This window comes from Alosa pseudoharengus, unplaced genomic scaffold (assembly GCF_046254945.1).
Source record: "Alosa pseudoharengus isolate Yale_2024_CS ecotype anadromous, Long Island Sound unplaced genomic scaffold, YU_APseudo_1.1 YU_APseudo_1.1_scf_18, whole genome shotgun sequence".
Classification (NCBI taxonomy): domain Eukaryota; kingdom Metazoa; phylum Chordata; class Actinopteri; order Clupeiformes; family Clupeidae; genus Alosa; species Alosa pseudoharengus.
The window spans coordinates 3,356,377-3,371,213 of record NW_027468650.1 but is presented as its reverse complement, the minus strand read 5'-3'; the positions used below and the strand labels follow the sequence as shown (position 1 = coordinate 3,371,213).

At 53.1% G+C, this 14,837-nt stretch overlaps 1 protein-coding gene across 1 annotated transcript; it reads left to right on the top strand.

Annotated features, from left to right (window-relative positions):
• The first annotated feature begins 3,245 nt into the window (after positions 1-3,245).
• On the top strand, positions 3,246-6,303 carry amer2 (APC membrane recruitment protein 2). Its single transcript, XM_076291208.1, has one exon. It carries the CDS (start codon positions 3,470-3,472, stop codon positions 5,648-5,650), a length of 2,181 nt encoding a protein of 726 aa, XP_076147323.1. The 5' UTR covers positions 3,246-3,469; the 3' UTR covers positions 5,651-6,303.
• Positions 6,304-14,837: the final 8,534 nt, after the last annotated feature.

Genomic DNA, 14,837 nt, shown 5'->3' with positions numbered 1-14,837 from the left:
CAATGCATCTCTTGCACGGCATTTTACAGCTAGCAAGGGCTTTTAAGCGTGATGCTCACGGCCGACAGAACAGGCTACCACCGGAACGCAAAGTAAACAGGAGAGGAAATTGTGAACTTTTAACCTACGGGAGCGTATCTGGGTTGTGAAATCAGAACAGCGCCTGACTTCCCCTCTGCGCTATAAAAACCAAGTCAAGGTTTGCGTTTCATATTTGTCTTTCGTCCTTTATCTCGGATATGCTTTTAACCAAGGCGGTTCACGGTGGAGTCGAGGAAGTGCTGTCTACGCCGCCACTCCCTGATGAAACATAGATAAGTAGCCATACGGAAGCTTTGTCGTATATGGTCGTATAAATCCCGCCAGCACAGAGCATTAGGTCTACCTGTCTAAAACAGTAGGGCTAGACGCCTGAAGCGTGTCGAAAATCCACGGGTTCCGTCTGTAAACCTGCTAATTTGAAGCAAAAAATGAAAAGTTCATTAAAGTAACAAAGACTGTAGGCTGGCAGAAGGGTAGTCACAAACCCCTTTGTATGTGTGTGTGTGTGTTAATCCCCAATGGTGACCCACACCCCCCTCAGCTGAGACAGTCCCCTGATAATGAGAGATATATAGGCTACAGCATTAGAACGTGTGCATCTGTGCGTGCTGACCGAGGCTGATTAATTACCTCCCTGAAGGACAGACAAGGGAAAGGTCAGTGGTCTTGGTAAGACAGATCATTATTGGAGTCAGTAATTTATGTCAGCTATGCATCTTCAACAGCCTAAAATTGTTGAATACTACTACTCACTATGTCAGTCACCCATTCTCATCAGTCGCTAGCTACCACTCACCCACTCATACATTTGCTAACTAGAGGACTATATATTTGACATTCACATATGGTACAGTCATAGGATGCTTGTGAATTGTGGCAGGGCGGGTGAGAACCAACTCAAAACAATCTAATTGAGGGGGCCCATCTATTGTGTCAGTAGCCTACAAACAGTGGCTCCTCTAACAGCCTTCAAATGTCCCAGTTGTTCTGCCGGGTGAATGTTACTCTTGATGAAAAGCAACAGAGGGACCTCAAGACAATAGAACATCTCTCTGACAGCTGAATAGGTCTACAATGCATTAAAAGCGGTAGAAAATTAAATGAAGAAAAAGGGCTATATTTAATCAACTGAACTATAGCATTGTTCCTCAAACCTTATTCTCTCCGCACCCCCCCCCCCCTCCCCTTATTCTCTCCCCCCCCCACACGGTCTCTCTCCTGCGACTTTGATTAACTCGGGCCTCTGGTACCCCCCAGCAGAGATGTGGCACAGATAGCACAGCGAACGGGAACCATGGAACTAGCGCACATTAACCCACAGACGCCGAGCGGGGATGAGGAAAAGCTATGGTGATTAACACATCCGACATGCATTCCACCCAAGACACTCAAAGTCAATCCAAGGTCAGTGTGGAAGCATGTAAGATGAGCACAAGTGACAGAACCAGAAAAACAAGTAGTCTGGTCTATTGAAAAGGAGCGCACACACACACACACAAGACAGATGGGGTCCCTGACATACGTTTGATCTCTGTTGTCTAAAGGAAGATTGCCTTACCTCAATGAGGTAAAGGAATGGAGGCGTATATGAACAGAATGGGGGTTGTATTGAAGACAGAGAGAGAGAGAGAGAGACATATTTTGCTATACAGCTTTAGTTTTTGTAATGCCAATTAAGATGATTTGAATTTGAATTTTGGCGAGAATGAGAGAGTATTCATATCAAAACTCCTCAGTTGTGGAGCCACATGTCACCGCCTAGAGAATGCACCCTGGGGATCTTATCTGAACATTCTGTACTCCAAAGGTTCTTTCACAGATTTCACAAATGTTTTGTTTCTTGCCTTTCTGTAACTTTTTCAGGAAACCTTTTGACCACTCTGTTATGAACAAGGCAAAAACTCCAGGGACCTGTCCTGACAACATCTCCTGTTCCTTCGACTGAAATGGCTCATCTTGTATTTGTAATAGCAAGTTTTCATTCCTGTTAAACTTGGACAGAATTTGATCACTGGTTATGTTTGTGTCCTTGAACAGAGAGAGAGAGAGAGAGAGACTCATACACACACACAAACACACACAGGCACACACACAAAGCAGAAGGTTATAGACTTGTAAGAACTTGGGGCTGTCATAACTGCCTGAATGTCCATATGTTGTTGTGCAGATGGGTCCTGGTGATGGGAGGGGGGCTCTTGGAGGTTCATCACCAGAGCAGACAGGGAAGCCGGAATGGCTCTCAGAGCGGACCTGATCAAAAAGATTATCATATTTAGTCATCTTTTCCCGATCTGTTTGGCATGTGAGTAAGTGTATGTGTGAGAGATTGTAAGCTCGGATGTTATAGCCGAAATATTTCACATCATTTACTTCTGCGCTTATCCTCAATCCCTATAATAATTTTTTAACTCCAGTCAGCAGCTTTGTACAAATCCGCCACATACACACCACAGCAGATATTCAGCTTGTGTTTTTTTCCCACAGTCTCCTCATCCGAGGGGGATTTTCAAAGGCTTACTTTTGTTTACTCCTAGTTTCCCCCTTCGCTCGGTGTTCATTTGCGTACTACATGTTCACATGTTAAAGAGTTAACGCACATAATTGCTAGTCCTCATATATCTATCGTATCAAAGGGACAGTAATTCTATTACTGTACCTCAGTGGTTAAAACCAAAAACAGAGGACACTCACAAACACACACACTCAGATACACACACACACACACAAGCGCACACATACTGTTTTGTTTTACACTCTGACTACATGTGTGTGCCTTCACGTTTTCTACAGGAGCAGTGTGTGTCGCATTCAGCATGATGGATATTTTACCCGAGTGGATGCGATGAATCTGGGATGGGAGGATGAATAATTGAAGGAAAGAAAAGAAAAGAGAGGAGGGATCCGTGGGGGTGAGGGGAGGCGTGTGTGTGTGTGTGTGTGTGTGTGTGTGTGTGTGTGAGGGTAGGGGGAGTCGCAAGCATTGGGGGTGTTTCAGAGGCGGGGGGGGGGTTGGGTTGAGGCGCTGGCTCCTCTCCAACGCTGACGAAAGCTGCTTAGCCCTCCCCAGTTACCATAGAGACTGTCAGCAGTAGCAGCAGCCAGCCAGAGTGAGTGAGCGAGAGAGAGAGAGAGGGAGCGAGAACGAGAGAGAGAGGGAGGGAGATAGAGAGAGGGAGGGAGGGAGCCAACAGGCAGGAGACAGAATCACAGGGGAAGTGCGAGAGAGAACGAACAGTTGGGAGAGAGAGAGAGAGAGAGAGAGCAGCGTGAGCGTGAGCAAGAAAGAGACACGGCGTAGAGAGATAAAGACGGATAAAGGAGAAGAGGACATTCACAACCCACAGCAGCACCAGCAGCAGCAGCAGGAGGAGCAGGAGGAGGAGGAGGAGGAGCAGCAGGAGCAGGAGGAGCAGCACCAGCAGCAGAGATGGAGGTGCAGACGGACAGCAGCAAGCCTCCTCCGGTCGAGCCCCAGTCATCCGGAAAGATCAACAAAGCCGCCTTCAAGCTGTTCGGCAAGCGGCGCTCCGGTGCAGGCATGGCCAGCATCTTCTCCGTGCGCAACAAAGGCGAGGGGGGCGGCAGCGGCAGTGGCGTGAAGGCGGCGGGCAAGGCGCTGGAGCTCGTTAGGAGCAAGACCCACGACGGCATCATCACGAGCGACGCCTCATCCACCTCGCCGCTGTCCGACGGGCCCGAGGGGACGCCCGGGAGGCCGGCGGAGTCGTCCAGCAGCGACCAGCTCCAGTCCGCCGCGACGCCCCAGACCAGGAGCTCGCTCAGCAAGTCCCTCAGCTTCTTCTCCCTGCTGAGGCGCAACAGCGTGCGGGGAGGGGACGCAGGGGTCAGCGGGGGTCCGGCGGGGGCCGTGGTGGGGCGCAGGGGTCGCGGGGGGCTCAGGGGGTTCTTCAGTAGCCTGCGCTGGCGTCGGAAGGAGCGGCCGAGCCAGGAGGAAGTGGCGGCGCCCGCGGCGGCCGGGGAGACGCAGGAGGGTCAGGAGGTGCGAGTGGGAGACGTCGTCCTGACCGCCTCGCGCTCCGAGAGCGTCGAGGTGATCGAGGAGGGTGCGACTCTGACACTGGACCCCGACCGCCAGGCGCCGGCCGCAGAGGACGGTGGAAGCCGGAGTGCTCCAGTGCATTCTGGGAAGCTGGAGGCGGAAGCTCAGGGTACACGAGCGGAGTCTGGGAGAGAATCTCCCCCACTGCCGCACGCTGTTTTCGACGAGAGGTCTCCGGACGTCTCGCCACTCAGGGTGTCCATCAGCAGGGCTCGCGACGGGGGGGTCAAGCTTGACAGCCCGGCCCGCTTGGCGTCGGACTCGGCGGCGGACTCATGCTTGACCCCTCCCCTGGAGCGCAGCCTGGCCGACCCTCCATCTGAGCCTTCGGTGGACCGCTTGTGCTCCATGTTCAACGACGTCACCTCGCTCAAGAGCTTCGACTCGCTGACGGGCTGCGGCGACATCATCGCCGACGTGGAGGACGAGCCCGGTAACGGGAACGGCGGGAGTGGCACGAGCAGCGGGACCGCCAGCAGCGGGACGACCGGTAGCAACGGCGGAGGTGGCGGCGGTCGCAGAGCGTCCGAGAGAGGCTCCCCGGTCAAACCCACGCTGACCTCGCAGGTGACCGCCGTCACCTCCATCTCCACCCCGGTGCCCGTGTCCACCTTCCTCCCGGCCCACCAGCGAGCCCGTGCTGCTGCCGCCGCCACCCCCACCAACGCCGCGTCCACTGGCGTCTCCGCTGCCGGCCCCAAGAAGCCGTCCACGGGGAAGCCGTCGGCTCGGGGCAGCGGGGTGGTGGCGTACATGGGCGGGGGCGAGGAGATGGCCAGCCCGGAGGGGGTGGACGACGCCGACATGCAAGGGCTCTGGCACATGCTGCCGCAGAAGGGCGAGGACTCGCCGGACCTGCCGCGGTCTGACCACGGCCTGCACCACGCGCCCGTGGCGCCGTCGTCGGCCCGCGCCGAGAAGCAGTGGACGACGCCGCCGGTCAAGGGGCTGGGGCTGACCAAGATCCCCGTGTGCGGGAGCGGGCGGCCGGGCAAGCAGCAGCAGCCCACGCGTCCATCTCCGCCGCCGACGGACAAAGAGCTCCAGGACGCGCCCCCGAGCGACGAGGGCTACTGGGACTCCCCGACGCCCGTGGCCGAGGACGAGGACGCCGGCCTCCTGCGCAGGGAACTCCGCCTGCCGCGGGAGAGCTGCTCCGGGGACGCCCTGTACGACCTGTATGACCCGGACAGCCCCGGGGCCGCGGCCTCGGACGAGGATGACCTGAGCTCGCCGTCTCCCTCCACGAGTGACGTGACCCTCACGCAGGCCCCGTCCTCCTGCTCGTCCTCCTTCCGCTCCATGAAGGGCAGCACCAGTCTGCCGCGCGACTCCAAGATCCCCGTTAGCGTCCGGCACACGCCGCCGCCTCACTCGTCCAGCCAGGGCGAGCTCTCGGCCGCCGTGAGCCCCACGTCCCCCGTCCAGCCCCCCGCCAAGAGCAACATCCCGCCCCCACGCACCCGCATCCCCGTCTCCAAAGTCCCCGTGCGTCGCTCCGCCGCCAACGGCAACAAGCCCGCCAGCGCCACGCGCAACAGGAAGTAGAGAGACTGGACTCGACCTGGCCGCTGCTCTGCACGGACACGCTGCCTGGACATCACGGATTACCGATTGCACCACTAAGAGCTTTTTTCAAATTCTTTTTTGATACAAACAGCGAACAACAATTTTTGTTTTGGAACGAACAGCTCACTTCACAGGCCTCCTGGCCTCATGGACAATAAGTGGACGCTTTTGCACCTTTACCTACACACACCTTTTGAGTTTTATTTCTCAAGTCCATCCTGAGTAATATGTAACATATTACACTTAATCTAATGCAAATGTATGTAGTATACTATTTAATATGTAACATATTACTTCTTACTGATTTGAAATGTTTGAGTTTGTCTTTTGTGTTTTTTCCCTTATCATATACGTACATTCTCTTTTTTCTACAAATCGTTTTCTTCCTGCACTGAAAAACAACCCTCTTAAATGCACTGGAATGAGCAACAGTCTCATTTGGATACAACCCTCCGGACAGACTCAACCTTAACCAGCAACAACTGGAGTCCCTGGCTCAGCTTCACACACACACACACACACACACACACACACTTATGTGATCCAGGGAAATGCAGCTGCATTCTGTCGCAGTGGGATTTAAAACGGGGAAAAAACACATACAAGAAGAAACACGCAGGAAGCCACCACCAGGCCTGGGACCTGAGTTCCTCTCCCCCCCCCCCCCCCCCACCACCAGGCCTGGGACCTGAGTTCCTCCCCCCCCCCCCCCCCCCCGCTTCACCACCAGGCCTGGGACTTGAGTCCCCCCCCGCTTCACCACCAGGCCTGGGACTTGAGTCCCCCCCCCCCCCCCCCCCCCGCTTCACCACCAGGCCTGGGACTTGAGTCCCCAACCCCCCCCCCCCCACTTCACCACCAGGCCTGGGACTTGAGCCCCCCCCCCCCCCCCCCGCTTCACCACCAGGCCTGGGACTTGAGTCGTCGTCCCCCCCCCCGCTTCACCACCAGGCCTGGGACTTGAGTCGTCGTCCCCCCCCCCGCTTCACCACCAGGCCTGGGACCTGAGTTCCTCCCCCCACAGCCCCCCTCTCCCTTCACTGCAAGTGTTTCAGTATGCACTGGATCAGGGAACACAAGCTCAGCTTGAGACTCTCTTTCGTAACTGCACTCGGCAACTTCCTACCAATACAGTCAAGCAAGCTTCCTTTTTTTACTGAATGCTTTTCTTACTCTTTCTATGGGATATGCACACTGTCACTGGGCCACGTTTGGATACAGGAATGACACAAGCTCTTGTTTCTGTCTGTGGAAAGCGTCACCTGTGGGATTGGGTCCAGCAGGATTCAGAAGCAGAACTTCCCCCTCACACACTCTCCTTAACACCAGGAGATCTCAGAATGTAGCAGATCACCTCTGAACCCCATTCTGTTCATGTGGGGGCACGTTTGAATGTGTGTGTGTATGTGTGTGTGTGTGTGTGTGTGTGTGTATTAGTTAAGCATCTTTTACCTGCGGCCGTTCAGGGTAAACTCACCCCATGCCTCTCTCCTTGCCTCAGGAGTAGCAGGCTGAGACAATAGACAGATCTTTCACTGTTAGAATGCTACCTTACCTGTTCTGTTCTGTTAGAATGCTACCTTACCTGTTCTGTTCTGTTAGAATGCTACCTTAGCTGTTCTGTTCACCTGTCTTTCTTCAGAACTTCTGTTGCCCTTACTTGCCATTTATAATCTTATTTGTGACGTATGTTTTCACGAGAGAGGGAGCGCAAACAGCCCTTTGTTCTTTTCTCTTCTCTTGTTATGGTATGTGACTCTAACATGTTTTACATCTCTCTCTCTCTCTCTCTCTCTTTCTCTCCCCCTGACTTACTGAATAAAGCATTGTGTATGCTGAGGACTAGGCTCCAGACTTGTGCATGCCAGACGGCCAGCGAGAGAGCGAGAAAGTGTCCATTTCACACGCACGCACGCACACACACACACACACACACACACACACACACACACACACACACACACACACACACACACACACACACACACACACACACACACCATGCAGGTGAGGCAGAGTGGGTTGCATGCTGCGCAAAGTGGTGTCGGGGGGTTGGAGGGTTGAGGAGGGCAGGTGTCTCATCTGTCGGCCCCAGAAAGATGACCCTCCTCTGGGGCTGTTTTCTCCTGCTGCACTCATCCCTCTCAGCTCCTCTGGCAGAGATGGAGAGAACAACAGAGCAAAAAGGAGAGAAAGAGAGATAGAGAGAGCAAGAGAGGGTGGGCTAGAGGGAGGGAAAGGCGTTGTTGTTAGAGAGGTGTATTGTGTGTGTGTGTCAGCGAGGTGTATTGTGTGTGTCTGTGTGTGTGTGTGTGTGTCAGCGAGGTGTATTGTGTGTGTGTGTGTGTGTGTGTCAGCGAGGTGTATTGTGTGTGTGTGTGTGTGTCAGCGAAGTGTATTGTGTGTGTGTGTCAGCGAGGTGTATTGTGTGTGTGTCAGCGAGGTGTATTGTGTGTGTGTGTCAGCGAGGTGTATTGTGTGTGTGTGTGTGTGGTGAGGAGCACTGTGGCTGGAGATGGTGGACGGAGGTGGTGGAGGTGACGGAGAGAGAGAGAGGTGTTAAGTGTGGCTTTACTGCTGGGGCCAGAAGCCCCTCTCCTCTCACCACCGGGGGGCTTCTAGATGTGGAGGAGAGCCGTGAAGTGCTCCACCAGGGCTGAATACAGATGAGACGGGCTCTTCACATAGCAGAGGAGAGGAGGAGGGGAGGAGAGGAGGAGGAGAGCAGCTCTTATTTACGTGGGAGGAAATGGGGGAGAGAGACAGACGTGTGTGTGTGTGTGTGTGTGTGTGTGTGGTAGGTGTGTGAGTGGGAGGGTGGGGGTGAGAATGGTGCAGTGTGAATCCCCAACGTTTAATGGTGCAGTGAGCACACTTACCCCTGATCATCCCCCCCCTTCTCTCTCTCTTTCTCCATCTTTCTCTCTCTCCTCATTTCTCTCGTTCCCTCTCTCTTACACTCTCTTCCCCTTGCGTTGGCTGTCTGCAGTGAGAGGCCTTTATGTAAATGTCTTATATAACACCCTAACGCTCATCAATGGCGACACACCATCGATCGGTGCCTCAGACCATGTGAGGAGGGTGTGTGTGTGTGTTTGTGTGCAGTGTAGGTATTAGGTCAGCCTGTGTGTGAACGGTGTGTTTGGGGTCAGGGACTCGAGGCCATTCGCTGACTTTATTGCCACAGGGATGAATGGCCTTGTATGTCCAGTGCTCATGGGGGACAACACAACGATTATTCACCAGAGAGTTGTTCTGTGGGAGATGAGCTGAGCATTATGCCAGTGTGTATTATAATGCTGTGTTGGTGATAGTGCTGCATTATGGCTGAGCTGTATGGGTGTGTGTGTGTGTGTGTGTGTGTGTGTGTGTGTGTGTGTGTGTGTGTGTACGTACACGTATGACTAATGGTTGGGTGCCCCAGTTTTTCTAAAGCTTGGTGACGGATGTGCTCAGAGAGAATTTGGCGGCTGCTGCAGCTGTGTGTTGTGTGATAATTCACTGTGTGTGTGTGTGTGTGTGTGTACACCCATAATTCGCTGTGTGTGTGTGTGTTGTGTGATAGTCATTTAGACTAGTGGACGTCACAAAGCTCCTCGTCACGGAACAGTTGTTTCACAGACCTGAGACCTGCACATGTGTGTGTGTGTGTGTGTGTGTGTTTAAGCAGAGGTCTTAGTGTTCTCATGGGTGTATATGCATGTATGGTGTGAGAGAGGTGATAGAGATGTGAGGAGGAGGAGGACAAAGAGAAGAGAGAGAGAGTGTTGTGTAAAACTGTAAAATGGACGTGTGATGGCGATGGCAACTGAGAGGGTTTGAGTGGCAAGGGGAGTGTGAGGCTGTGTTGCTGTGTGTGTGGGCATATGGTCGTGTGTGAGGCTGTGTTGCTGTGAGTGTGGGCATATGCTCGTGTGTGAGGCTGTGTGTGTGTGCATATGGTCGTGTGTGAGGCTGTGTTGCTGTGAGTGTGGGCATATGGTCGTGTGTGAGGCTGTGAGTGTGGGCATATGGTCGTGTGTGAGGCTGTGAGTGTGGGCATATGGTCGTGTGTGAGGCTGTGAGTGTGGGCATATGGTCGTGTGTGAGGCTGTGTTGCTGTGAGTGTGTGCATATGGTCGTGTGTGAGGCTGTGTTGCTGTGAGTGTGTGCATATGGTCGTGTGTGAGGCTGTGTGTGTGGGCATATGGTCGTGTGTGAGGCTGTGTTGCTGTGAGTGTGTGCATATGGTCGTGTGTGAGGCTGTGTTGCTGTGAGTGTGTGCATATGGTCGTGTGTGAGGCTGTGTTGCTGTGAGTGTGGGCATATGGTCGTGTGTGAGGCTGTGTTGCTGTGAGTGTGGGCATATGGTCGTGTGTGTTGCCTGTGTGCGCTGTGTGCCATGTGGGCACTCTGGGGCCCAGTGCCAGTGCCAGGGAGCTGGGTGAGGTGGCGCAGCTTAAGTGGCTCTGGGACACATACGGGCACTGCCAGCCATACGCTTCCCACTGCACTGGACACTGCCAGCCATACGCTTCCCACTGCACTGGACACTGCCAGCCATACGCTTCCCACTGCACTGGGCACTGCCAGCCATACGCTTCCCACTGCACTGGGCACTGCCAGCCATACGCTTCCCACTGCACTGGGCACTGCCAGCCATACGCTTCCCACTGCACTGGGCACTGCCAGCCATACGCTTCCCACTGCACTGGGCACTGCCAGCCATACGCTTCCCACTGCACTGGGCTCCACACATTAGACAACAAGTATCAAATGTCACGGACACTTTTACCTCTATCTCTCAAACACTTACATAAACACACACTCTTTCTCTCTCTGTCTCTCCCTCCCTCCCTCTCACACATGCATGCATGCACACACACACGATGATCAGTGAGAGCATGTGTATGGCCCGGGGTGTGTGTGTGTGTGTGTGTGTGTGTGAACCTGTGTTCTGCGGGGGGGGGGGGGGGGGCAGACTTGGAGGCTACGCTGGGTGGAGTTTAATTGAATTTGCTTACAGAGGGAGACAGAGAGTAGATACAGAAGAGTGCTTTTACACAAATGAGAGGGGGAGAGAGAAATGGACAGAGAGAGTGAGAGAGAGAAAGGAGCTCTGTTTTTGGATGTGACTGGGAGGACTTAAACTAAACTCTAAATGTCAACTGATTCTTGATGAAACATTGATGTAAATGAGGCCCCTGTGGGCCTCAAACACTAAGCTCTCTCTCTTGCGCTCTCTCTCTTATGCTGTCTCTCTCTCTCTCTCTCTCTCTTGCGCTCTCTCTCTTATGCTGTCTCTCTCTCTCTCTCTCTCTCTCTCTCTCTTTCTCTGCGCAGTTGTTGTATTCATATGCAATTCAAGTTCTTATTCATAAATGCATTATGTAGTGGAGGACAAAGGGTACAGAGATGCATTGTAAGGAAGCTGGAATGTCAACAATCTCTCTCCTTCTCTCTGTATTTCATTCGACTGTCCCCTTGTTTTTCTCCAGGAGAGCTAAATCTCACTCTAAGCCAAAAGACTGTCACTGTACACTTTGCAAAAGACAGGAAAGACAATCAAAAATGGCAGAAAAGCAGACATGGGGGAAAATCCCCTACATTTGGCACTTAAACCTCGCTTGCTCCTCGTCCATCTCTCTCTCTTTCTCTCTCTCTCTCTCTCCCTTTAATTTTTGCCTTCTCATGCACAGCTTCCTCCTGCCTGCCCTTTACACAGCTCTGCACAGAGAGAGAGAGAAAGAGAGAGTAAGAGAGAAAGAGAGAGAGGGAGAGAGAGGGAAAGAGAGAGAGGGAGAGAGAGGGAAAGAGAGAGAGGGAGAGCTGCAGCTGAATGGCAATGTGGAAGCTCCCAGTACTTTGAGTCTCTGAGCTCTTAGTGAGAAACCCAACAGAGACAGACATTCTGTTCATGGACGGGCTGTTTACGTGGACTCTTACACGTACACGACTGAGTTTATGATAGGAAATGGCCATTCAAAATCTGAATTGGCAACACCCCCCCCCTCTCATTTTGCACGCCTGTCTCACCAAGGAGGTCTCCATAGCAACCTCAGTAGGTCATCCAATGGGAGGTGGAGGTGGGGCTGTTTGGGGGGGGGTTACTTGTGTGTGTGTGAGTGTGTGTGTGTGTGCATGTGCGTGTGAGTGAGAGGGGGGGGGGCAGAAACAGAGGTGTATGAGGTGAAAGGAGTTGATAATATGGGGTGCTGACTGGAATGAGGTTGATGCCATTTCACACACACACACACACACAGTGTGCGCTCACAAACACCAGCAGCAGGTTAGTAGCAGCAGAGAGTGCTTCTCTCATTTCACTCAGACACACCCCGGTACTTTTGCTGCAGCCTCCTGGGACCCCTCACATGATCACATGACCACCACTCCTCTCATGTCACGCAACATGCGGCCAGTCCTCCCAAAGTCACCTTGGCAGGCCAGTGTGTTAGTACGGGCCCAGAACCATGTGATGAGGTCACTTCCTGGAACCAGGTCAGTCTTCTCTCTCAGATTGCTGGACACATGCACAAGTGCACACACACTCTCACACGCACACACTTTGGGAGCCAGCTGTGTAACAGCAGCGGCGCTCTCATCCATATTGCATGGCCAACCCGCGTCTCAGCTTAAGTCCATAATTCATTTTGCGTGAGTGGTGGGAACAAGGTTCTGCATCTTTAAAACACGGCAGGGGACTGCTGTTTGCACTCCTGTTCTGCAAAGTCTGTGTCTTGCTGTGTGTCTACTGAATAAAAGACATCAGAGAACCTCCCATCACACTCTGCAGAAGAGAGACTGCGATCTAGAATCCTCAAAGGTTCCTCAGTTTATCTCTATGAAAGTAACTATACAAAATCAACTTTGATTGCATTTCTTTTGGATCATAGAGAACCTTTTTTAGCCCTGAGCTACCTTGTTCCGGGTCCTAAGTGAACAGTTCTTTGTAGAATGCTTAGCTTCTTAAGGAACTTTGTGAACTTTCTGTAGTTCCGTAATAGAACTCTACCCTCTTCTCTATTGACCCTTTCAAGAGAGTTCCATTATCAGCATCATAGTTGTTCCCACAAGGCTTCCGTTTTAACATTCCATAATGTTATCTTAATGAAGCGGAAGTAGATTGGGAACAAAATAGAACGTTCAAGCATTGTTTTTGTTGTTCTTGTTGAAAGGGTCTAGAACATAATGCAGCAAAGTCCCAGGTTCTCTCAGCTCTAGTAAGCATTTGCGGGGATGGCCCTCTGGAGGGTGCTCTCAAGAATCAATTTTCATCACGCCGGCCGCAGCTGGACCATCCATCACATGTAATCCACGGCGTCATGTTCACACACACATACAGCCCCGTCACTGGATTGGGTGATCGGAGAGTTCATAAGCGCTCATGGGACGCCGAGGCAGAGAGAGGTATTAAGTGGAACGGACACTCCCGCTTCTCTCCGTGATCTCCCCCTGTTGGACCAGGTCACTCACCACTGGGCGGTGTACAGGTCACTCACCGCTGGGTGGTGTACAGGTCACTCACCGCTGGGCGGTGTACAGGTCACTCACCGCTGGGCGGTGTACAGCACACTGGACTGCTGCTGATTCCAAAGGGATAAAATGCTATTCATCAGTAAAAAGGCTCAGAGAGACCGAAACACTGCATCTCGGATGGAATTAAATTGACACTGGTTTTAGTTCCTGTCACTGACACATACTGTACACACACACACACACACACACACACACACTGACCCAAAACAAAGGTTACGTAACAGTATTGGGTGTGCCCAGCTGTGCCCAGCTGTTGCGTTGTTTGTAATGGTAGTAAATCTCTGGTCCTGGTGTCCCCCAGCTGCGGCTTCTGATTGGCCGGCTGGGGTCCGAGAGAGGACAGAGAGGCGGAGTCAGCTGTCCGTCACCAGAGCACCAAGCAGCGGGGACACCCATGACGCTGAGCAGGGGGGTGTGTGTGTGTGCGTGTGTGTGTGCGCTGGAGGGAGCAGCTGGGTCTGTGATAAAGAAAAGCCTCCTTGCACTCCTGGGATTGTGTCACAGCGGGGGGACGCCCCCTACACACACCCACACACACAGACAAAGAAAGACGGTCAGTTTGCCCATCCCCCCCACCCACCCACCCAGGCACAGTTACCCAGCAGCAGCAGCAAGGCCCAAAACAAAGCATTAGAAGGTCAAGTTCATTTAAGGCTTAATGAGGACAAGGTCAGCTAATTGGACAAGCATTTTTAGAGCGCTATTCTCCACACACACACACTCTAACGTATCTCTCAGTGATGCGTAAGCTTGGGAGTCGCCCCCTCTGACTCGTCTTACCACATGTCTTTGACCCCAGGGGCTAGCTGTGCTAACGCTTATGAACCACATGTCTTTGACCCCAGGGGCTAGCTGTGCTAACGCTAATGAACCACATGTCTTTGACCCCAGGGGCTAGCTGTGCTAACGCTAATGTATGCTGTTGCCCCTAAAAATGTAATGTGCCTCTCGCCATTTACTAAAAACAACAGTGATGAAACATGCATGAGGTGAGGGGTGAGAGAGGAGATGTGTGTGTGTGTGTTCGGGGGAGAGAGAGGAGATGTGTGTGTGTGTGTGTTTGGGGGTGAGAGCAGAGATGTGTGTGTGTGTGTGTGTGTTTGGGGGTGGGAGCGGAGATGTGTGTGTGTGTGTTGGGGGGTGGGAGCGGAGATGTGTGTGTGTGTGTTGGGGGGTGGGAGCGGAGATGTGTGTGTGTTGAGGGGTGAGAGAGGAGATGTGTGTGTGTGTGCGTGTGTTTGGGGGTGAGAGAGGAGATGTGTGTGTGTGCGTGTGTGTGTTTGGTGGGTGAGAGAGGAGATGTGTGTGTGTGTGTGTGTGTGTTGGGGGGTGAAGGAGGGAGTTAAGATTGGGGGGCAGTGGGGATGGGTGACCTCCTGAGCGTCCCCCTGTCAGCGTCATGTGGCTGTCAGCACTTGTTTAACCAAATGACCACCACAAACGCCCCCACCCCCCTAAATGCCCCCCCATCTGAAAATGTGCACACACATCCACACCCACACACATGCACACACACACACACACACCCCTGCCCCCACTCTTCCGCTGCTCAGCTGTCCGTCAGTGTTTGGGTGAAGGTGGGAGGAAAGAGACACACACACACACACTACACACACACACACTCACGCACAGTGGAACTACACGGGCTGTC

Bases quoted from the DNA above. Each gene is read 5' to 3' on its own strand.
- amer2 (XM_076291208.1), top strand. From the start codon at position 3,470: ATGGAGGTGCAGACGGACAGCAGCAAGCCTCCTCCGGTCGAGCCCCAG.